The 23,599-nt window shown below is 47.9% G+C and overlaps 1 protein-coding gene across 6 annotated transcripts in view; it reads left to right on the top strand.

Annotated features, from left to right (window-relative positions):
• LOC147102682 (myocardin-like) overlaps nt 1–23,599 on the top strand; it is a 291,661-nt gene that overhangs the window by 154,028 nt on the left and 114,034 nt on the right. The window contains exon 1 of one of the 6 annotated variants that reach the window (XM_085963395.1): nt 22,003–22,333. The exons of the other annotated variants lie outside the window; for them this stretch is intronic. Coding sequence (XP_085819521.1) covers nt 22,279–22,333 — 55 coding nt within the window. The 5' untranslated portion in view covers nt 22,003–22,278. Of the gene's footprint in view, nt 1–22,002; nt 22,334–23,599 lie in introns of those variants that run through there. 6 annotated transcript variants of the gene reach the window in all.

Genomic DNA, 23,599 nt, shown 5'->3' with positions numbered 1-23,599 from the left:
GGAAAACAGTGACAGGATCGGACAAAGTCAACATGGATTTACAAAAGGTAAATCGTGCTTGACTAATCTTCTGGAATTTTTTGAGGATGTAACTGGTAAAATAGATAAGGGAGAACCAGTGGATGTGATGTATTTGGACTTTCAAAAGGCTTTCGATAAGGTCCCACATAAGAGATTAGCGTGTAAAGTTAAGGCACATGGGATTGGAGGCAAGGTATTGACTTGGATAGAGAACTGGTTGGCAGACAGAAAGCAAAGAGTTGGAATAAACGGGTCTTTTTCCGAGTGGCAGGCAGTGACTAGTGGGGCACTGCAGGGATCAGTCCTTGGACCCCAGCTATTCACAATATATATTGGCCCTGAAATTAGGATCGGGAGCTTGCCGCGCGTGCGAGCCCCCGATGTGCACTCACCCTGCGCGCCGACATCTGAAGCCCGGGCCTACTTGCATTTCCTGTCACTGGCCCGGTTCAGATGTCGGCGCGATGTGCTTACCTGACCCAGCAGCGTAGTTAGTGCGATGTGCCGGCTGGAATCAGGTGAGCATTGTGCAGCCAATCATAGGAGGGGAAACTTCATTCATGAGTTTGAGAGTAAGAACTGTCAAACTCATGAAAAGTATGGGCTGCCAAAACACTACTTAAACTTTAAATAAAATTTAAAAAAACATCCCACTGATTATATTAACTATAAATAAGTTTAAAAAAATATTTTAAACAATTAATCAAATTTTTGAAAAAAATAAATTTAAAAAAAATAGGGTCTAAAACTAAACTTACCATACTGTAAATTCTTTAAAAATAATAAACCTGTGGAAAAAAAATTTCTAAATTGTACTAAAAGACCACTTACCTGTAAAACTAAATACTTACGTCTGGTTTTTCCACGTGTAAAAACCAGAGGCCTTTACACTCGGGCAACTCTGGGGGAAAAAAAAAAGGAATTTCACTGCACACGCTCTGCATCACAAGTCGTAAGCGTTCTGCCTCTTAACCCCTTGGGTCAGAGGACAGGAAATGCCGGTTTTCAGCGCATGCGCTGTGCATGCTGAAAACCGGCAATTCCTCCGGGCACACGCGTGAGTACCCCGTCCGTACTCACACATTGTGATAGGAATTACTGGGCCATTAATGATCTAGACGAGGGAACTAGATGTAATATCTCCAAGTTTGCAGACAACACAAAGCTGGGTGGGCGTGTGTGCTGTGAGGAGGATGCCGAGAAACTCCAGGATGATTTGGACAGGTTGGGTGATTGAGCAGAAGCATGGCAGATGCAATATAACGTGGATAAATGCGAGGTTATCCACTTTGGTGTCAAAAACAGGAAGGCAGATTATTATCTGAATGGCAATAGATTGGGAGAAGGGGAAGTGCAACGAGACCTGGGTGTCCTTGTGCACCAGTCGCTGAAGATAGGCATGCAGGTGCAGCAGGCGGTTAAGAAGGCAAATGGTATGTTGGCCTTCGTAGCGAGAGGGTTTGAGTACAGGAACAAGGATGTCTTGCTGCAGTTGTACAGGGCCTTGGTGAGACCACATCTTGAGTATTGTGTGCAGTTTTGGTCGCCTTATCTGAGGAAGGATGTTCTTGCCATGGAGGGAGTTCAGCGAAGATTCACTAGGCTGATACCTGGGATGGCAGGAATCACGTATGAGGAGAGATTGGGTCGATTAGGCTTATACTTGCTGGAGTTTAGAAGAATGAGAGGGGATCTCATTGAAACTTATAAAATTCTGACAGGACTGGACAGACTAGATGCAGGAAGGATGTTCCCGATGGTTGGGGAGTCCAGAACCAGGGGTCACAGTCTAAGGATAAGGGGTAAGCCATTTAGGACAGAAATGAGGAGGAATTTCTTCACCCAGAGAGTGGTGAACCTGTGGAATTCTCTACCACAGAAGGCAGTAGAGGCCAATTCATTAAATATATTCAAGAAGGAGTTGGATATATTTCTTAAGGCTAAAGGGATCAAGGGATATGTGGAGAAAGCAGGGACAGGGTACTGAATTTGGATGATCAGCCATGATCTCATTGAATGGCGAAGCAGGAGCAGGCTCGAGGGGCCGAATGGCCTACTCCTGCTCCTATCTTCTATGTTTCTATGTTTCCAAAGCAGTTTGCTCTTAAAGGTGTGGGCCGTAAACCATCTCTGTGAATCATGGAGGATTGAGCTGGTTGAACAGTTGTGATGTCCTGGCAAAGAATTAATTCGTAGTAGGAGACTGCGTGGATGAATCTTGATCACAACTACAGTGACAGAGAGATGATTAAGGCTGGAAACCAATCTTATTGGTAATGCATTACAGGTAATAAGGGGAGCATCAGTGTTACCTAGTGGGGTGGGAGGAACCAAGTCTCCTTTGCTGCTTTCACACAAAGCGAAGGAGCAAAACCCTAAAAGCTCAGAGCTACTTTTGAAAGATGTTAAACGGATTCACTGGAGAAGGACCAAACTCATTCACTGGAGAAGGACCAAACTTAGTTTATAAAGAAAATCACCACCATCAGAGCTCTGCTGCATCAACTCATTAGTCATGTTCCCAGGAGAGATGGTTGGAAATGAAGACTTAATGTACTGCGGTGATTAAAAATATATACTATTATTATGCAGGATACTAAGGGGGAAAATTCCTCCCGTTAGCAGCAGTAGATGGTGGTAATGAGGTGCTAGACCAGTATCGCCGTGTCGAGGCAAATCCAGCGTCGCACGCCAAATCCGCCCCCCCTGTAGCGCCGCTGGTAAGAGGTATCGCCGTGAATGTCAACGCCAGGATAATCATGACATCAGTGAGCGTGCAACGCTCACTGGCCGTCCGATTTGCAAAATTGATTCTCGCCACTTACCTCACCACCTGGAGTAAACACCGACAGGGAGAGCTGGCGTGCAGTGCCAGGAAGCCGGCTCCAAGGACATTATTTAAAGGGAGCATCAGTAATCACTCACAGCTGTCAGGTTAGTGCAGTTTCAGTAGGTTTTTGTTAGTTTCACCCACTGCAACAGTTTCATTCAGTAATTTCAAGGTTCTTTTGTATCAGGAGTCTTCTGGCAACTAAAAAATAGCTACATTTAAAACTGCTGCACTTGGTAAGATTAATGGGGGCTATACTGGCAGTCGATCTCGCCCTCCAGCATCTACAGCGGAGGGAGCAGAGGCAGCGAGAAAGACTGGAATATGTGGCCAGAGGGAGGAGGAGGGCCATCAGGCCTCTCAACAGGAGGCCTTACCCTCAGAGGGTATTCCGAGAGCATTTCTCCTACCTCCAATTAAGCGAGGAGCAGTGTATTAGAAGGCTCCGCTTCACCAAGGAGGTGGCCACAAAACTCTGCCACCTCCTCCAACCAGACCTCCAGCCTCAGACCAGGGTGACCACGGCTCTCTCAGTGGCAGTCAAGGTGATCATCGCCCTCAATTTCTTCGCCAGCAGATTCTTCCAGTTTGCAACAGGAGACATAGCTAACATCTCGCAGTTCGCCGTACATCACTGCATCCGGGAGGTCACAGAGGCTCTCTGCAGTAGGAGAAGGGACTACATTTCCTTCCCCATCACCAGAGAGAAGCAGGACGAGCATGCATCTGACTTTGCCAGGATAGTGAGATTCTCCATGGTGCAGGGCGCCATTGACTGCACCCACTTGGCTTTGCAGACACCGCATAACAATCCTGAGGTCCTCCGTAACCGCAAAGGCTACCACTCACTTAATGTGCAGTTGGTGTGCGACCACACACAGCGAATCCTCAACGTGAATGCCCGCTATCCTGGTGGCAGCCACAATGCCTTCATCCTGTGCCAGATCGGTGTGCCTGCACTCTTCCAGCCACCACATCAAGCTCGTGGCTGGCTGCTCGGAGACAAGGGCTATCCGCTCTCCAGCTGGTTCATGACTCCCCTCTGCAACCCCAAACTCCTGCCTAGCACTCATATAATGACAGCCATGCTGCCACCAGGAACATCATCGAACAGACCATTGGCCTGCTGAAGCAATGCTTCCACTGCCTTGACCGCTCGGGTGGAGCCCTCCAGTACTCGGTTGAGCGGGTGTCCCATTTCATGGTGGTCTGCTGCATGCTCCACAACTTAGCCTTCATGAGGGCCCAGCCCTTGCCAGCAGGGATTGCGGGACCACCTCAGGAGGAGGAAGAGGAGGAGAAGGAGGAACAGAAGCGAGGGAGGAGGCAGCCACTCAGTCAGCCTTCCAGAAGGGCGGTCTGTGACCGCCTCATCAGACTGCAGTTCGAATGAATTCAACCCCAGATCCCCGTTGCTCACCACATCCCCTTCATTCCATCTCTGTCGCAGGCCATATCACAGCGCAAAGCTGAAATGAGACACACCACAAAAGAATCCAAACTGAATTAATAAATTTATCAAAAATCAGTGAACACGTATTTACAACAAACATATTAACTATTCACCCTTGTGCAATCCCTTAGTGCCTGTCATTACTGTGCCTTTGCCTACTCTAGTGCTCCTACGATGTGTTGGCCTAGTGGCTGCAGCACGGCTGGTGGGAGGCTGCTGAGTGTCCATGTGGGAAACTTCAGATGGCCTTGCAGGACATTCTCGACCAGCTCTGGACTTGGAAGGCCCAGCTGTAGACTGCACCACCTCAGCATGGGCGGCAGTAGTCTGGGATGGCTGGATGACAGGCAGCGACAAGGGCAATGGTGGAGTGGCTGTGGTGGGATCAGGAATGCTGTCATCCTGAGAGCGGACAGCAGGTTCCTGCTCCACTGACCCACTGCCACTCCCCCGGGGCAGCACCTCCGCATCCCTAGCAATCTGTTGCAGCACAGATTGCTGGCCTGCTGCGACACCGTGAAAGCCCCAGTCAACGGTGTTAGACCCAGCCACAATGGCAGCAGTCAGAGCCTGCGTGGCATCAAGCTGAGACTGCATGAGAGCAGTCTGAGATTGGATACCACCAAGCATAGACTGCATTACAGCACATAAGACGCCGCATCGCTTCTGCCTGTGCTGCAATGGAAACTGCCAGATTGCCCATCACAGTGTCAGCTGTGGCTCAGTTGGTAGCACCCTTACCTCTGAGTCAGAAGGTTGTGGGTTCAAGTCCCACTCCAGAGACTTGAGCACAAAAAACTAGGCTGATAGTCCAGTACTGTGCTGAGGGAGTGCTGCACTGTCGGAGGTGCCGTTTTTCGAATGAGATGTTAAACCGAGGCCCCGTCTGCTCTCTCAGGTGGAAGTAAAAGATCCCATGGCACTATTTCGAAGAAGAGCAGGGGCGTTATCCTCGGTGTCCTGGCCAATATTTATATTCAATTAACATAACAAAAATAGTTTATCTGGTCATTATCACATTGCTGTTTGTGGGAGCTTGCTGTGCGCAAATTGGCTGCCGTATTTCCCATATTACAACAGTGACTACACTCCAAAAGTACTTCATTGGCTGTAAAGCGCTTTGAGATGTCCGGTGGTTGTGAAAGGTGCTATATAAATGTAAGTCTTTTTTTTTATCACACGTGGCATCAAGTCTGGGTCGCCACGGTCTCTCTGGGAGTCTACCATCCTTTGCAGACTGGAACTGATGGACTCTATAGTGTGCGCAGAGCCTTGTGCAATGTTGGAGGCGGACTCCTCCAGGCTCCTCCCCATTGCCGAGAGGCTCTCAGGCACCCTTGCCATTGCACTTACAATCTCCGTGTGCATGCTCATCACCCTTCTTCTAAAGGCCTCCCCATTGAAGTCCTCATCTGAGTCCTGTGCAGCAGAACTCACACTCTAGGGCGTTGGCCCCCGAGCTACCCTTTCCCCCTGGCCTTGCTGCAGCCCACTCGTCCCGGTGCCTCACCCTGTGCAGATTCCACTACTATATTAGCCTCTAAAGAATGAGTAGTGCCAGTATCTGAGATGGTGTCTGAGGGTGAGAGATGCAGTGTGTTCTTCCTCCTTCTCTTCTCCCGCCTCGCTCTCTACGGTGCCCTCAGGGATAGGCTGCTCAGGTGCTTGCTGATTATCTGAAAGCATAAAGGCACAAGAGTCAGGTTAAGGTGAGGGGAGGGGGCAGGAAGCGAGAAATGCATGTATACAGCATGATTAGCTGGAAAGTGCGAAATGCTTGTGGGGTGAGGGGGAAGTGGGATGTGAGAAGGAGGAGTAGGGATGAACATACCGTTGTTGTCCCCAAGGGGGTCAACATTGCCGGTGGTCATGACGCCTGCCACCTGGCGCCCAATGATTTGCAGCACTCGATTCTCCAGCGGAGACAGTGGTTGGGTGTAGGCTTGCCCCCCGCCTGTGTGCTCCTGCTCCCTCCTGTTGTGCACCGCCTCGGCCTGCAAGAGAAAGGAAAGTGTGTGAGTGAGTGTGGAGCAATGTGTTTGGCTGATGTGCCTGCCATAGTTGATTAGCTGTCATTGTGTGCAAGGTGTGAAATGTGGGTGTGAGTGTTGGTAGTTAGAGATTGTTGGTGGGTGAGTGCTGGGGGTGTGGTGCTTTGGGCAGTGTGTGTGAAGATTGTGGTACAGATGGTGGTATGTAGCATTTGTTGAAGCATTCACTCACCTGACCACCCGAGTGAGGTCGTTAAATTTCTTCCTGTGCTGTGTGGGTCCTGGGGACCACTGCTGCCCGAGACGTGCTGCGCTACTTCCCTCGGTGTGGAAGACTTGTGGTGAAGGCTTCCTGCCACTTGCCGGGTAGAGCACCGCCCTCTGTCTCCCAACAGCAAACACCAATGCTTCATTGGAGAATCTGCGGGCTCTCTCCCTGGGGTGTGGATCTGCCATGAGCACACCTGATTCGGTCCTACGGCTCCTTCTCCTTGCTGAAGCAGCTGCACAGCCAGCAATGCTGAGAATGAGGTGCTGCAGCATCAATGAACCTCCCCTTTAAGAAGTGAAAAAAGCCTGTGGCAATGATGAGTTGTGATTTGACTGTACCCGATCTTGGCCCACCCTTTGAGTGTAATGCCAATGAGCTTGGGTTTTAAGACTTGATTTAGGACTCCAGTTATTTTATTGAGCAGTGAGCATGAATTTTGCGTGCAGTCTAAAGCATTGCGCCTGGTGCTAATTCTCCAACTTTTCTTCTGACACCACCCATTCCCGAGCTATAATGAATTTCTAGCCCTAAATATTGAAAAAAAAAATTTTTTAAAGGAATGTGCAAAACCTGTGGTTCATAATAGAGTATTCCCTTTAATACAAATCCTGACTAAAACTAAAAGAAAGTAAGCAGAAACATAGGGGGCAATTTTCTCAGCCCCTTGGAGGTGGGAAAATTGGATAAGCTAAGCGCGGGTTCAGAACCCGCCTCCGCGCAATTTTGCCGGATGTGGTTTTGCTGGGTGGGAATCGGTCCCGCCTCCAGCATGCCAGAGAGATTGTTAAGAGCCTTAAATGGTAGCAAAGGGCCTCTCTAATCCTATTTTGAGAGGCCCTCGTTATTTTTCCACATTTTCAGCGAGTTCCACGACCCTCCTAAACCACGCCAGCTAAACCTGGCGGGTTGACAAGTGGGTGGCCTCCTCACAGCTGCAGCTCCACCATGAAAACAGAGCTTTCATCAGGGAGCAGTTGTAGGTGGCAGAACTTTGCTTTAAAAGGTCTTTCAGCACTTTTAGCAGACCTTCCGAAGTCGGAGGTGCTGCAGCTTCTATCTCTCAACTGTGGGACCTCCTTGGAAGACCCCCACCCCACTTGGACTGAGCGCTTCCCCAACGGAGGCATCTGCAAGCAGCATGGGAACTGATGTGCCTCAATAAATCCGAGTCTCGATGTTAGCGAAACAAAACAAGGCTTTTATTGACTTAGAAGGTAACACACAGAGGAGAATGTATCTTCCATCCAGAGGTCTGCCGTACTGGATGTGCTGCAGGCTGGGCCAGCTTACATAGGAGCCAGGTATGGGCGGAGCCCTACACACAGTACAATACAATGGAAATGAAACTGAAACCAACCACAGTCACAGGCAGAGAAATACTGATGAGTGATGAATGGAATATTTCATCACATTCTGTCTGTTCGGGGGTTTGATAGTCCTCTGCGACCGACGTGGCTGTTGTGGTGCCGCGGGTGTCGGCTGGGTGTCCCCGGTGGCCTCCTGGGTCTCTGCCGGGGGTGCCGCCAGGGTTGTTGAAGGGGTAGTTGGTGGGGGTACCGTTGATCGATGTTCTTCCGGGGGTGATGAAAGAGTAGTGGGTGGGTAAGAGTTGCTGTGGTCGTTGTTGCTGCTGTTGTCGTGGTTGTTGTCGTTACTGGCTGGGGCGACGTCTTTTATGGACACGGTGTCCTCCCTTCCGTCGGCGAGCCGGACATACGCGTATTGGGGGTTGGCGTGGAGTAGGTGCACTGACTCCACGAGAGGGTCCGTCTTGTGGCCCCTCACATGCCTTCGCACGAATACCGGACCTGGGGTGGAGAGCCATGACGGCATGGATACGCCTGAGGTGGATATCCGGGGAAAGACAAACATTCGCTCGTGAGGCGTGGCATTAGTGGCAGTACACAATAGCGACCGTATCGAATGGAGCACATCTGGGAGGACTTCCTGCCAGCGGGAGATAGGGAGGCCTTTGGTCCTTAGAGCTAGAGTGACTGCTTTCCATACTGTCCCGTTCTCTCGCTCCACTTGACCGTTACCCCGGGGGTTGTAGCTGGCGGTACGGCTCGTGGCGATCCCCCTGGACAGCATGTACTGGCGTAGCTCTTCACTCATGAAGGACGCCCCCCTATCCGTATGGATGTAGCTCGGCATACCGAACAGGTAGAACAGGCTGTTGAGGCATTTAATGACCGTGGCGCTGGTCATGTCTGGGCAGGGGAAGGCGAATGGGAAACGAGAGTATTCGTCCACAATGTTCAGGAAGTAAACATTGCGGTCGACGGACGGGAGGGGGCCCTTGAAATCTAAGCTGAGCCGCTCAAAGGGCCGTGTAGCTTTGATTAGGTGGGCTCTATCTGGGCGGTAGAACCGAGGCTTGCACTCAGCGCAAGTGCGACAGTTCCTGGTCAGGGACCGAACTTCCTCAATCGAGTAGGGTAAGTTGCGGGACTTTATGAAGTGGAACAGCCGCGTGACCCCTGGGTGGCAGAGGTCATTGTGGAGGGTCTGTAGCCGATCCCCGGTGGCGCTGGCACACATCCCTCGTGAGAGGGCGTCGGGGGATTCGTTAAGGGCCCCTGGCCGGTAAATGATGTCATAATCGAAGGTGGAGAGCTCGATCCGCCATCTAAGAACCTTATCACTTTTAATCTTCCCCCTCTGTTTATTATTGAACATAAACGCTACCAACCGCTGGTCGGTAAGTAGGGTGAAGCGTTTGCCGGCTAGGGAGTGGCGCCAGTGGCGCACTGCCTCCACGATGGCTTGGGCCTCCTTTTCTACGGAGGAGTGTCTGATCTCGGGCCCTTGGAGGGTCCTCGAGAAGAAAGCTACGGGCCGCCCCGCCTGGTTGAGGGTGGCCGCCAAGGCAAAGTCAGACGCATCACTTTCCACTTGAAAGGGAGTGTTCTCGGCCACTGCCTGTAGCGTGGCCCGCTCAATATCCTGCTTAATGCTTTTGAAGGCGGCATGGGCCTCAGCAGAGAGCGGAAAAGAAGATGCTTTCAAGAGGGGGCGGGCTTTGTCGGAGTAGTTGGGGACCCATTGAGAATAATAAGAAAATAACCCCAGGCACCTTTTCAGGGCTTTGGGAGTGTTGGGCAGGGGCAGCTCCCGTAGGGGGCGCAATCGGTCGGGGTCTGGTCCGATTTCCCCATTCTCCACCACGCTGCCTAGTATGCAGAGGCGCGTGGTGTTGTAAACGCACTTGTCCTCGTTGTAGGTGAGGTTGAGTTTTTGTGCGGTTTTCAGGAACCTCTCGAGGTTCAAGTCGTGATCCTGCTGGTTGTGACCGCAGATGGTGACGTTGTCGAGGTAGGGGAAGGTTGCCTGCAAGTGGTGGTCATCGACCATGCGGTCCATCTCCCTCTGGAAGACCGAGACCCCATTCGCCACCCCAAAGGGGACTCTGAGGAATTGGTAGAGGCGTCCGTTCGCCTCGAAGGCGGTGTACGGGCGGTCCTCTGGTCTGATAGGGAGCTGGTGGTACGCTGACTTGAGGTCGATGGTGGAGAACACCCGGTATTGGGCGATTTGGTTCACCATTTCTGATATGCGGGGTAGCGGGTAGGCGTCTAGTTGGGTGTACCTGTTGATCGTTTGGCTATAGTCGATCACCATCCGTTTCTTCTCGCTACCCCTTACCACCACCACTTGGGCGCGCCACGGGCTATTGCTGCATTCAATAATGCGCTCTTTCAGGAGCCTGTCTACCTCGGTCGCGATAAACCGCCTGTCCTCCCAGCTGTACCTCCTGCTTTTGGTCGCTATTGGCCGGCAGTTAGGGGTAAGGTTCGCAAATAGCGAAGGCGGCTTTACCTTCAGGGTAGCCAGACCGCACACTGTGAGGGGCGGCTGGGACCCACCGTAATTGAGCGTGATGCTTTGGTGGTAGCACTGGAAATCCAGGCCCAAGATCACGCTCGCACATAGATTCTTCATGATTAATACTTTAAAATTATCGTATACAGTTCCGTTAACGGACAATTGTACCGTGCAGTAACCCATAATGGTTGATGTCTGGGTTTTATCAGCCATAGAGATGGTACCCCGAGTAGGGACCACCTTTAGGGAGAGTTGTTGTACCAGTTCAGGGTGGATAAAACTCTCCGTGCTTCCACTGTCAATTAAACATTTAACCCTGCACCCGTTTACCTCGATGTCCACCATTGATTTGGATAGCGGGTGCGGCCTGGTCTGGTCCACTGTGACCGATGCCACTGTAGGGCCCTGATCGAGACAAGATGGCGTCCACGCTGTCTGCTCACAAGATGGCGGACCCCACGAGGTCGGGCAAGATGGCGTCCAAGATGGCCGCTCCCACGGCGCACACGCGGCAGTGGCGAGTTTTCCGGCGGGGTTCCCTCTGCACACCTTCCCGAAGTGCCCCTTCTTACCGCACTTAAAGCAGGTGGTGCCTTTCGCCGGGCACAGGTTTCTGGTGTGCTTCGGCTGCCCGCAGAAGTAGCAGTTGGGTCCCTGACGCGTCGCGGCTGTCGGGCTTCTGGGGGGAGAGCGGGGCCCCGACGGTGTCGGGCTGCCGGGCGGGGAAGATGCCTTCCAAGATGGCGGCACCCTTGGTGCACACGTGGCGGCGTGGACGGCGCGGGCTGAAGAGTAGGCGTCCGAGTTTCTCTGGGCCACATCCAGGGATCGTGCTGTGTCCGCAGCCTGTTTCAGGTCCAATCCCGTTTTTTCCAGCAGTCTCTGCCGGATGTAAGTGGAGCTGAGGCCTGTGATAAAGGCATCGCGAACAAGCTCGTCAGTGTACACTGTGGCTTTTACATCTTGGCACTTGCAGTCTTTGCCAAGCGTTTTCAGGGTGCCTAGGAACTCCTCCACCGATTCCCCAGGTCGCTGTGCGCGAGTAGCGAGCAGATGCCTAGCATACACCTCATTCGTAGGCTGCTGGTAATGCGCCTTTAAGATGTCGCAGGCGGCCGGGTACGTGTCGGCGTCTTGGATGAGGGGGTAAACCCGGTGGCTTACCCAATTCCGCAGAATTCCGAGTTTCATACTCGCAGCGTCCATAGCGTCTTTGACGGCTGCGGAATTGTCCAGGAAGAATTCCATACACATAAACCAGTGTCCGAAGCGTGCCAATGCGTCCGAAGCATGCTGGTCCAAATCCAAACGTTCGGGTTTCAAAAGTTGATCCATTGTGTTGAAAAATAAGTCAATAAAATTGATGTGCCTCAATAAATCCGAGTCTCGATGTTAGCGAAACAAAACAAGGCTTTTATTGACTTAGAAGGTAACACACAGAGGAGAATGTATCTTCCATCCAGAGGTCTGCCGTACTGGATGTGCTGCAGGCTGGGCCAGCTTACATAGGAGCCAGGTATGGGCGGAGCCCTACACACAGTACAATACAATGGAAATGAAACTGAAACCAACCACAGTCACAGGCAGAGAAATACTGATGAGTGATGAATGGAATATTTCATCACAGGAACCATTCGTCTTCTTTCACCATGGACCTCAGATTCGGATGAGGAGCATCCACGGCAGCAGCAGAACCAGGCAGCTCAGCAGCAGCAGGAGCGCCAACCTCCTGCTCAGCCATCTGATGCTGCACAGGGCAGAAGGCGCCAGCGCATCGAGGCACCTCGCCGCAGGAGATACCCCCAACAGAGGGTTTACAGACAGAGGATAAGCTACCTCAACATGAGTGAGCAGTAGTGCCAAAGGAGGCTGAGACTTTCGCGAGAGGTTGTCCGAGACATCTGCGCACTGCTGAACCAAAACCTGGTGCCCAGCGGAACGGGTGGATACCCCTTACCAGTGGCAATGAAAGTCACCACCGCACTCAACTTTGTTGCCTCAGGCTCCTTCTAAGGATCATCAGCAGACATCAGCGGCATCTCCCAGTCGGCCGCCCACAGTTGCATCACGCAGGTTACCGATGCCCTTTTCGGAAAGGCACACAATTACATCCAGTTCTCAAGGGATCAAGCAAGTATAACCGCGCGTTTGTTTGGCTTTGCAAATATAACAGGCTTGCCAATGGTGCAGGGCATCATAGACTGCACACATGTGGCCCTTAGGGCACCCCATCACAACCCAGCTATCTTTGTCAACCACAAGGGCTTCCACTCCCTCAATGTATAGCTGGTGTGTAACCACAAGAAGGAGTTCTTGCATGATTGCGTCAAGTTCGGCGGTAGTTGCCATGATTCTTTCATCCTGCTGAACTCTAGTGTTCCTCTGCTTTTTAATCCAGCAAACCAACTTAACGGATGGCTCCTTGGTGACAAAGGCTACCCTCTGAAGAAGTGGCTAATGACACCAATCAGGAGGCCAGCTAACAAGGCTGAAGAGCGCTACAATGCCAGCCACACTTTGACCAGGTCCATCATCGAGCAAACCATTGGGTTGTTGAAGATGCGCTTCCGATGCCTTGACCGATCAGGTGGAGCCCTGCAGTATACAACATACAGGGTCTCCAGCATGGTTGTGGTCTGCTGTGCACTGCACAACAAGGCACAGTGTCATGGCTTGCAGCTTCCTGATGAGCAAGTGGCTCAATTCCAAGCCTCCTCAGATGAGGATGAGGAGGCTGAGGAGGAGGAGGAGCAGGAGGAGGACCGAGCAGCAGCAGTGGCATCATGCGAGCACATTGCTGCCCGTGATGCAAGGGATGCACTTATCCTGGCCATAATTGTATAGGTTGCCCATGTTGGCACATGCCCTTGGCTCCATCTTAAGACATGATAGACAATGGACATGACTCTCTGGCCTCCTTTCACTCTGGCCACCAACCTGACAATGCAAGTGTCGCGGAGCCCGCAATCTGGAGCTGCCTAAGGCGAAACAACAGATACCATCACGCCAACATTTTGCCACCAAATCATTTTAATGCTTTCCAACAGGGATGTCATTTCATCAATACACAGAAACATTCACCCAATCTGCACACAGATCTGGAGGTTATATCCCTTGCCAGCTGTACACACACAGCCTTGGTTTCTTTCGGAGGCCTCTTCCTCCCAGATGAGTGGAAGTGCACCTCCCTGCTAGCTGTCACCCCCTCAAACAACATTTGCAGCGCCTCATCCGAGAGCCTCGGGGTGGCCCTTGCCTTGGAATTGGATATAGTGGTTTCTCAGAATATGTTGCAGGTGGTGCAGCATCGACAGAAATCCAGTGGAATGATCCAAGGCAGCAAGCAGCCCTTAAATGAGGCTGGAAAAGTGATGTCAGCAGAGGTGAGTTTCAGTCCCAAAACACTAATTGACGGGCATCCCACACCTCTGAAATCAACTGGCCAATTAGGTTTGAAAAAATTGCGATTTTCCCCTATCAGTGGAGGTGGATTTGGCACCCACCCAAACCGAAACTCGCCTCCAACTCGCCTCCATTGGGAAAATCGCCACCATAATGTTATATTTGTCTGGCCAAAAATATATATTAGCATTAAAGCAATAATTGCACACAATATATATGTATGGTTTGCTAACTGGATATTTACACAATGCACAGGGGGAATCCACTTAACTCATTAAGATTAATAATGATTCTGCACTGCTTAAATTTAATCTGATCTGAATTAAATTGTGTAAGATAGCTCAAAGTTGTTGAATTTGGATTAAATTCAAATTAAATTAAGAAGGTTGTTTGACACTTTATTTAATTCAGATCCACTGAGGATTTCATTAGTCCTGATTACCTAACTCAACGAACTGTGCTTTATTGGCACAGAATTAAAAAATTTCAGTCTACAGCTGGCCTTTCCTTGCATATGTATTGTGTGTGTGTGTCTGCTTCTCATTAAAGTTCTTTCAGAAGGGACAAAGAGAAGACAAATATGTAATGCCATAGATAATTACACAACATAGGATTGGCTTTGACATTTACATTTTTTGGACTACATCATGCTTCAGCACAACATGCCTTAAAAGTTGTTGGAATCTGCAAAAACTTTAAATACTATTAATATTATCTGCCTTGAGGTATTTATTATTACTGAATAATGCATGTCACTCTATGGAGATCAAATCTTCTGAATTTTACCATCTGAATATATATTTAGGAAAACAGTCTCCGATTATAAATCATTATGTTATGGCTGACAATCCAGGAAAGACTTTTAGCAAAGTAAATTGGCTCTCCTTGATGGTGCCTTCGATGCGGAGCAGTGTGTGGCTTTAATGTAATAGCTTGCCACTCTAATGCCCCTTCATATTGCTAAACTGCTTCATGTAGAATAAATTCTGTGACGTGCTGGGGCTACAGGTGCTGTTGACCCACCCTACTACATGTATACAGTTGCTTGAAGCTTGTCACTTTGGCTTTCCCTTCTGGTCGCCGGACCTTGTGACCTCTTCAGGAAGGGCCACACAAGGCGGAAGTGCAGTTGGGCTAAAAACAGCAGGATGCACTGCCGGCAACAGTCATTTACCTTTCCTGCCATTGAGGGGCAGATGAATACCTCGTATTATGGCAGTGCTCCGCAGCAGTATGACTCATTTCCATTGTAGCATTGTTGCCAAAGCAGCACTTTAGCACCTCGGAGCCACTCGAGGACTAATTCAAAGCTCCAGCCAATGGAGCCTCATTCTACGCCAGCTGCCACTTGCTGCAACTGCTACTCTAGATCACTAGACTTATTCTAACCTCATCCTTAAAGAGCACCACCTATTGCACCGGATGAGTTATTCAATTGCCCAGCCCCAGATATCGCCATGGCATGTTTGAACAAGATTGACAACTTAATGCTAATTTGCCCCAACTTATGGTTATTTTTGTGTTTGGTACTTATGCCCGCCAGTAACATAGTTAAGACTGCCCAAACGCATTCCACATTGAACCCTTCCACCTAGCAGAGAGCTGAGAATTTTCTGCTGTCGGCCTGGACTGGATACAAATTCAGTTGTCGGAGGTGAAAGGACAGTCCCCTAGCCCACTGCACCATCTGCTTTTCATCCAGATCTAAATATTTTATTCAAACTCTTGGGTAGTGAACGAATTTCCTGCCTTTATTTCCTGTTATCACAATTTTTGGTCACGGTTTTTTTTTCTGTCAGCATTTAACATTAAAACTTGCTTTGTCAACACTTCCCATTCAATTTTCCTATGTTAATTGTCACAACCTGACGGCAGGCTTTGGCTATGTGTATCGAGTTTCTGAGGTCTCTCCCCAACCATGGGCGATGCCACATGTCACTTACAAGTACATGAATTTATTTCAAATTGTTGGAGCGAGAAGAGGGTGTTTCACTGCATCTATCTTATGTTACACCCAACCTTCAGTCACACAGTGCTGACACTGCCAAAAATGAGAAAATGTTAGGAACAGGAGTAGGCCATTCAGCCCCTCGAGCCTCTTCTGCCATTCAATTAGATCACGGCTGATCTGTTCCTCATTATTAATGAGCACCAAAATAAACTCGCTCTTTCATCCCTCCCTCTCTCATATTTGTTTTTAATTTCAACATAACAGGTTTGGAAAAAATTGTGCAAATTGCAGGCCTGACTTTGTTCCGCTCCACCCCCCCCCCCCCCCCCCCTCCTGCCCCAGTAAAATTCTGTTTACATTTTACAATTCAACATGAAAAGGCAAAGGCAACTGTTCTGAGGTGGTACTTTTCTGTATACGAATACAGAATAATCATCCATGTCCTCCGTGCCACTGAACCAGCACCTAACGTGAATGAGAAGGAGGTCATTCCCAGCAATCTGAACTTAATTTTAAAGTTTTTACTACATAGGTAGTAAAAGTGATGAGCAGGCTGGTGTGTGCTGCGAGTAGCTTTACCGTTCATGTACCAATTTACATTCTCAAAATACCTTGCATTTTGTCCATTTTGGAATTGAGTAGATTATGTTCCAAAATGTCACTTGTTTTACTGTCTTCCTTCTGGTGTCCATTCATGCTGTACAATGACAGTCAAGCCGACAGATATTGGAGCATTACTTGCATTCTTCTTGCTGGAAATGTCTCACACTGACGGCAGCTGCTGTCACAGATTAACTGTCTCCTTTGGCTCAAATTCAGCTCTTCCTTGGCTCCTGTCCAGTGCCTACTGTGTGCGATTGGAAGCACTGAGGGCTTCTATTACACGGGTCATCTGAAAGCACAGTCATCGTTAATGAAGAAATACACAGCATTTTCTCAGTTCTGATGTGGTACAAACATTATGGCTCTGGGTTTTAGTTTATAGGGTTTCATTTATGCAAAGGTATGCTCCAAGTATTTGTGCTATCAGTGATTTACCAAGCATCTGCAGTACTCCAAGAAGGAGTTTATTTTCAAATGAAATCTATTTCTACGTATGTTTCTCTAAAAAATAAAGTGTGAGTCCAGGACCTGGTCAGTGCAGTGGTTTAGACACTGATCTTTCATATCTGGGCGCAAATCCAGCTTACACTGGTGGGATCAGAATTTTCTCTCTTGGCTGGCTATGGGGATCCTACATGAGTTTGAAGAACCTCAACTCCGTTTCTAGTGGTCATAGGTTACTGGCAGTAAATTGGCAAGCTCACTCAGAGATCATGGGATGGATGGTATGTGAAATAGAAAAATTTCACACTGGGCAGAAGAGTATGGAACTACACTGCATCTCATTTTCAGGTCTTAAACAGACTAATACATAAATATTAACCAATTTAAGAGAAAATATTTCACATCTGATTTAATCTATATTGGCATCAAAATTGACCGTCTAGTGTGCTTTACTTCACATTGGCATTAATTGCGTATTAGTAACTTTCACATGTATCTTTATCACACGCTGCTCTTTAAGTACTTCACGTTTTCCTTTAAGAATAGGTTATAGCAAGATTGTTTTTCCTCATCCAATTTTCTCACCACTTTTCTGCCCTTCCTCCTCTTTTCTTGAAGCCAGTGACTCATGCATGGGGTATGATTCCTCAACTAGCAGTGACCCTCACCTATTTAAAACAAGTGACCATTATTCATACTTGAGTTTAGACAGTGAGAGTTGGCATACTGTATAATTGTGAGGAAAGGGACAGCACAGTAAAGCCCAATCCTGTCTTTATAGGGTCTACTTCAAGGCTGGATAACAATCTGGAATGGGAAACCTCTCTCACCCAAATGCACTGAGTCCAGTTGTCACTCCTCCATTGCTAACCCAGTTGAGATCAGACTCGGACTTTTCTGGTCTGTCTCGCTTGCTACTACACAGTGTGGTACATCTACTCCGAGGTATCAGGGGCTGAGCAGGGCAACATTTTATCTTGGCAAAGCCATTCATAGAGCCTTTCTACCAGTATACATTGGTGTCTAGTTCTGATTGTGACCATCATTTGTTCCTTTCCATCTGTTGAGGTTTTGCTGTCGTCAGCAAAAATTTCATGGAAACAAAAAAAAAGGAAAAGTCATTGTTGGTCAAAAGCAGAGTAATCACACTGACCATAGCTTGGCAGACAGAAAATCCCTAGATGGCCTCCATCACCCATTTCCAATGGCATAACCCATTGCATAGCCCATTCAAACATCCGCGCACGTGCGGTTTTTGCATTTAAAAGCAGGTGAGCCGGCTGCGCAGGTCTCCTCAAGCGTTGCGTGGCCGAGCAGCTTAAAAGTGAACATTGTTGCCAACTCTGATTGGACATATTTCCTGGAGTTTTTGTCACGACCTCCTGCCTCCACCCGCCCCACCCCCCGCCCCCACACACATTCCCGCCATTGGTCGCCCGACATGACCATCCTCGTGACGCACCGCCTTCCCACATGGATTGGAAAGTGAACAGGCTCTTCGTCACTAGATTGGATTCTTCTTGACTGTCAGTCAAACAGCCTTATTTCCCCCTTCTCCAATATTTTTAGAACCAATAAATCAATGGCCCAGAAATTCGGGTCGGGGGCTTCCCGCGGGTGCAAGCCCCCGACCTGCACTTACCTAGCGCGCCGGCCGTTGTGCTGTGGGCCCGCGTGGGATTCCGATCCTGGGCCTCCTCCAACTGCCGGCACACAGTGCTTGCGTATCCCAGGGCGCAGTTAGTTCGATGCGTCCCCTGGGATCACGTGGGCCATGGAGAGCCAATGGTAGCTGGGAATGCTTCATTCATAAATTTGACAGGAAGAGCTGTCAAACCTATAAATACTATAAGGCCCAAAACATCACTAAAACTTCAAATAATTTTTTTTTTAAATCACATTTTTAAAACAACTATAAATTACATGAAATAACTATTTTAAACAATAATTTAAATTTTTGAAAAAATTAATTACATTTTCTAACGGGGCGAAAAATAAACTTACCTTTCTTTAAAGTATTTAAAAATAATAAACCTGTGGAAAAAATGTTTTAATTTTAATTAATTCCCCACTTACCTTGTAAAAAGCAGGCCTTGCGCCTGCTTTTTAAAAGTGTAACTGCTGGAGACTTACCCTCCCGGAGAAACCTGCAAAAAAAAACGTAAGTTCTCTCCGGCGCACGCGTTCCACCTGTCAACCCCTTCTTTCAGGGGAATGGAAGTGCCGGTCTCCTGCACATGCACGAAACCGACACTTTCATTGGGCCTACGCGTGAGTACCCCGTGCGAATTTCTGGGCCAAAGTGTTTAAAGAAAATGAAAAAAACCACACACTTTTTTAACGTCCCTACGATTTTTCTCCTGGTTTGCTTGCAGCAGTGTCCTGGAGATTAATCTTCAATTCCTGGAGACTCCAACACAATCCTGGAGGATTGGCAACCTTAATTCATTAGCTCTGGAAATCCGGTCAGGAAAGAAACATTGTCTGATTCCAAGTAGTATTTATTGACAACAACAACTTGCATTTATATAGCACCTTTAATGTAGTAAAACGTCCCAAGGTGCTTCACAGGAGCTTCAGCAAACAAAATTTGACACCGAGCCTCATAAGCTATATGGGCAGATGACCAAAAGCTTGGTCAAAGAGGTAGGTTTTAAGGAGCACCTTAAAGGAGGAAAGAGAGGCGGAGAGGTTTTAGGGAGGGAATTCCAGAGCTTTGGGCCCAGGCAGCTGAAGGCACGGCCCCCAATGGTGGAGCGATTAAGATCGGGGATCGCGCAAGAGGCCAGAATTGGAGGAGCGCAGATATCTCAGAGGGTTGTGGGGCTGGAGGAGGTTACAGAGATCAGATGGGGGGTGAGGCCATGGCGGGATTTGAAAACAAGGAGAGAATTTTAAAATTTAGGTGTTGTTTAGTCGGGAGCCAGTGTAGATCAGTGAGCACAGGGGTGATGGGCATCTGTTTTTATTAGCAGACTGATAGGTCTGAGAATAGGGGACAGGATTTACATTTTGTCCGGAGGATAGTACAAACCATGGCATAAATCTGCTTTCTCTGCAGATGTGGTCCAAGGTGTGGAGATGTTGGAATGGGGGATTGATTCGTGGATCTTTAAAGTTGAAATCACAATAAAGGGCACAGTTATATTACAGGTACCGGTTTGAAACGGGGTGGGTGCTGCTCAGATCATTGTGCAGCTGACAGATACAAGGGGTGAATTTCAGCTGTAACTTCAGGGTGACCCCGCTTACACGCGGAAAAAGGGTCGCCGCCGAAGTTACGGCAGCGGAGCGGGAAAAGCCCCCGAGAAAATTTTACTTAAACCGGTGCAGCGCTGAAGTGCAGTGAGAGCAGATCCTTGAGCAAGCGCTAAAATGGCGACCCGTCATCAGTTCAACAACTTTACACCTAAATAATACCATGTATTTTACATTGATGTGAAGCCAATGACTGCTTCCCCAGAGGCATAAAATGTATTGTAGAGCTGGCGCATAAATTGAGTCCAGAACTCCAATTTCCCCCTGCTGCAGTTTATATTGTCAGACGGGTAGTTTGAGTCTAACGGTGCACTGACATTCCACAAGTTGGTCCAAAGCCAAGAGGTGGTTTGTTTTTGGCACCGCAGCCAGAGTGTAAATCGGGGTGTAAAGGTCTGGAGTGATTCCGGAGCAAACAGAGCGAGACGCCCTCCTCCAGGGAATCTCACTTCACTTCGCCCTGTTATCAACATCGGATTCAGGCTGCAATTATAACTGCAGCATCGGTGCCAATCGAAACCGATGTGCATTAAGACTACAGTTGTAGTGTGAATATATTCTTCAGTACCTCATTATTGCATTCGGTTTTAAGCATAAAAGCTCTCTCTCTATCTATATATCTATATATATGTATATTATACATATATATTTCTGTGTATATATAATTACAAATATATACATTAATATGTTTATATACATAAATATATGTGTATATATTTAATCTTAACTGTGAACCCACAAATTACATGTGCCTCCGTGCAGGTAATTTTTCAAAAACATTCTTAATCCCTCAACAGCCTGGCAGTGCCGAGGTGACGAATTCTTTGCACATTGTCTTTTGGTTCTCTGTCAACCCCACTCCAGGGCAGGATTTCATCGCGTTGCGCCGTGCCGGACAGTCCCCTGTGCTGGGGATCCAAGTGTTACTTGGTGTACAGTGCAGGACTGCAGCAGGCGTCTTGTTTGATGAATGGTTTCACATCCCGCTGGGTCTATCTATCCCTGTGCTATATGTAAAGCCGGGGAGGCAGTAGTTTGGCACATTCCCAGCTGTTCTCTCTCCCAAACACAGCCTTCAGGGACCTGGGTGAAAAACGAAAGGAAATGGCCAAATAAACGCCACCTCGCGTCTCAGTCTGCCGCCTGCTTGTTTTTTTTTAATTAATCGGAAACTGTACCATACATAATTTAATGTGACTAAAGAATAGATCAAACGTTTTTAAAACAGTAATTCGCCCTGCGCATTATGAAGCTGTTTAATATTTGGGCTAAATTACATTAAAACAAAGCAGCAGAAAGCTGGTGCACTGCTGTTTGTATCAGTTGTGGAGATATTCCCGGTGAAAAGCTGTTAGTTTGTGTGTAAGGCTCCCTTCATACCCCCTTGCAGTTGATCAGAAGTTACAAACCCCGTGCGATTAAAAGAGTGTCAACACGCCACAGTCTAAACCCACAAGCAACTCATTATCTACAGCTCCCAGTCTAGCAATCGAAACCACCATCATTGTTGAATGTGACCATATTCAAGTTACTTCCTTCTTATTTTAGCCATTCTCCGGGAGTTGCGGTGTCCCGCCGACTAAGAGCAACTCCAATGCCCCCAACCCCCGGAGGGGGGATATAAAAGAACAGAAGTTGCTGCCTGCCTCTTGTCTTGTGACAACTGCTGTCGAGTTAACAGTACGAGACTGTCCGGAGCAACAGGGACGGCCTTTTCCCCCCCCTCCTCCTCCTCCTCCTCGACTTGACGAGCTGCCACGGGCACTTTCCAGGATCAGATATCATCAGCTCCAAAGTCTTTAACTGATAGTCCCTAGCACAGGCTTGCGAGGAGCCAAGAACGCTGTGGCGGCGGTGATGATGATAGTAAAACCCTCCGTGTGGGAGGGTCCCGGCTGGCTGCACGTTAACTAGTCCTTCCCAGCGCAGCGCCGTGCAGTATAATCCGTGTCTGTTAGACGGGGGGTGGGGGTGGATGGGACCAAAAGCCTTTCACAAGTTTCTCGCTGCACACAGCTACCCCTGCTGCAAGAGCTCAGAAACCAAGTAGTGCGTGAGAAAGAGAGGAAAACTTTTTTTTGTTGTTGGACGAATTCTTATTTCTCACTTGCAGTGGCCAGTTGCTTTTTTTTTGTGCCTGAAGCAATTTATGGTCTGAGAAACTGAGGACAGCTTCTACTGGTCTTGGCTGATTTTACTGGAATTGTCTGTTGTATCTTAATTATCAACATGACACTTTTGGGCTCAGAACACTCTCTGCTGATCCGAAGCAAGTTCAGATCAGGTAAGGTAGAGTTTAACTTGCCGCATTATCAGTACTTTTGCTGTAATTTAAAAGTGCACATACGTCATTTTTAAACTTCAGTTTTTACTTCAGTACTCCAGTGGAACACATTAGAATGAAGACATGATGTATTAGTTTATATAGTGACTGCATTCTTTCAAATACTTTCAGTCTGATATCTTGTGAGCTTCATTTTGGATTGGGTTTACCTTCCAGCAAACTTTGTGTGCACTTACATTCTCTTAATTTTCTGTTTTGCTTTTCTCATTTGCTTGCTACTTATTTCAGTTTTAATTTCGTTGCTTAGATTTTGCAGGGCAGATCATTCACAGCAATAGCTACATCTAACCTGTAGGGAATTAAAAATGTAACGTTGATACCAATCTACTTCTAGTTGTAATATTAGGTACTGATGTTGTATGGATCTTTCCAAAAACTGCTATAAACAGGTGGCCGTTAGTGTTCTGTGAGGTATTTATAATTGCCACCTTTTCTGTAAGAATACTTATTTACTTACCTACTCTCCAAAGCTAGCTGTTTAAAAAAAAGATGAAAATCAATCATGTATGTATTTACCATGGTTTAAATAGAGAATTAACCTCTTTCTGACCTCCTCCGGCTTATTTGTTCGGTAATTATTGCTGTTTGTTTGAGTGAGGCAGATTTTGAACCTAAAGCCCCCGAGATGTTTTCAGCTAGCACAAGAGGTTCTCCTAATGTGCCTGTTGACAGTGCAGGAGTAGAACAGAATAAAATCAGCAACGCTGCTAATGTGTCCTTGAAAACCAATTTACCATTGCTGGCAAACAGTGGAAAGCCATCCGATTGTGTCTTTGGTTTTGACTGGCTTTCACTCATTAATAAAAAACCATCTCACGGTACCAGCATTTCAAGGTTTTTCCTTTTGGTAGCAGATGTTAACACAAGGATGGACAAAGCCCAGTGAATGCTCTTAGACTTTAACCTTCATATAAGTTGTACAATTTAGCTGTGTTTTTATTTCAAACAACATTACATTGGCGGTAAATGGGTTTGTGCACGTGTTATAAATTAAGTGGTTAGAAATATGAGACAGAATTTTGCATATCAGAATGTACTTGGGTTGTCCTGAGGATTGATCAATTAAAACCGTGTCATTTAAGCAAATAGATCATTATTTAGTTTGCTTAAAACTTATTTATGTGTTTGCGAACCGTGACCTATTCACTTAACTAAAGTGTAAGTTTTAGCTTACTTTGCATTGTCTTCCGTCACAAACAAAAATGC

Source organism: Somniosus microcephalus, chromosome 21, assembly GCF_052327205.1.
Source record: "Somniosus microcephalus isolate GS21.2 chromosome 21, FLI_Smic_1.0, whole genome shotgun sequence".
Taxonomy (NCBI): domain Eukaryota; kingdom Metazoa; phylum Chordata; class Chondrichthyes; order Squaliformes; family Somniosidae; genus Somniosus; species Somniosus microcephalus.
The sequence above is the reverse complement of the archived record's forward strand: the minus strand, read 5'-3'. Positions and strand labels throughout refer to the sequence as shown.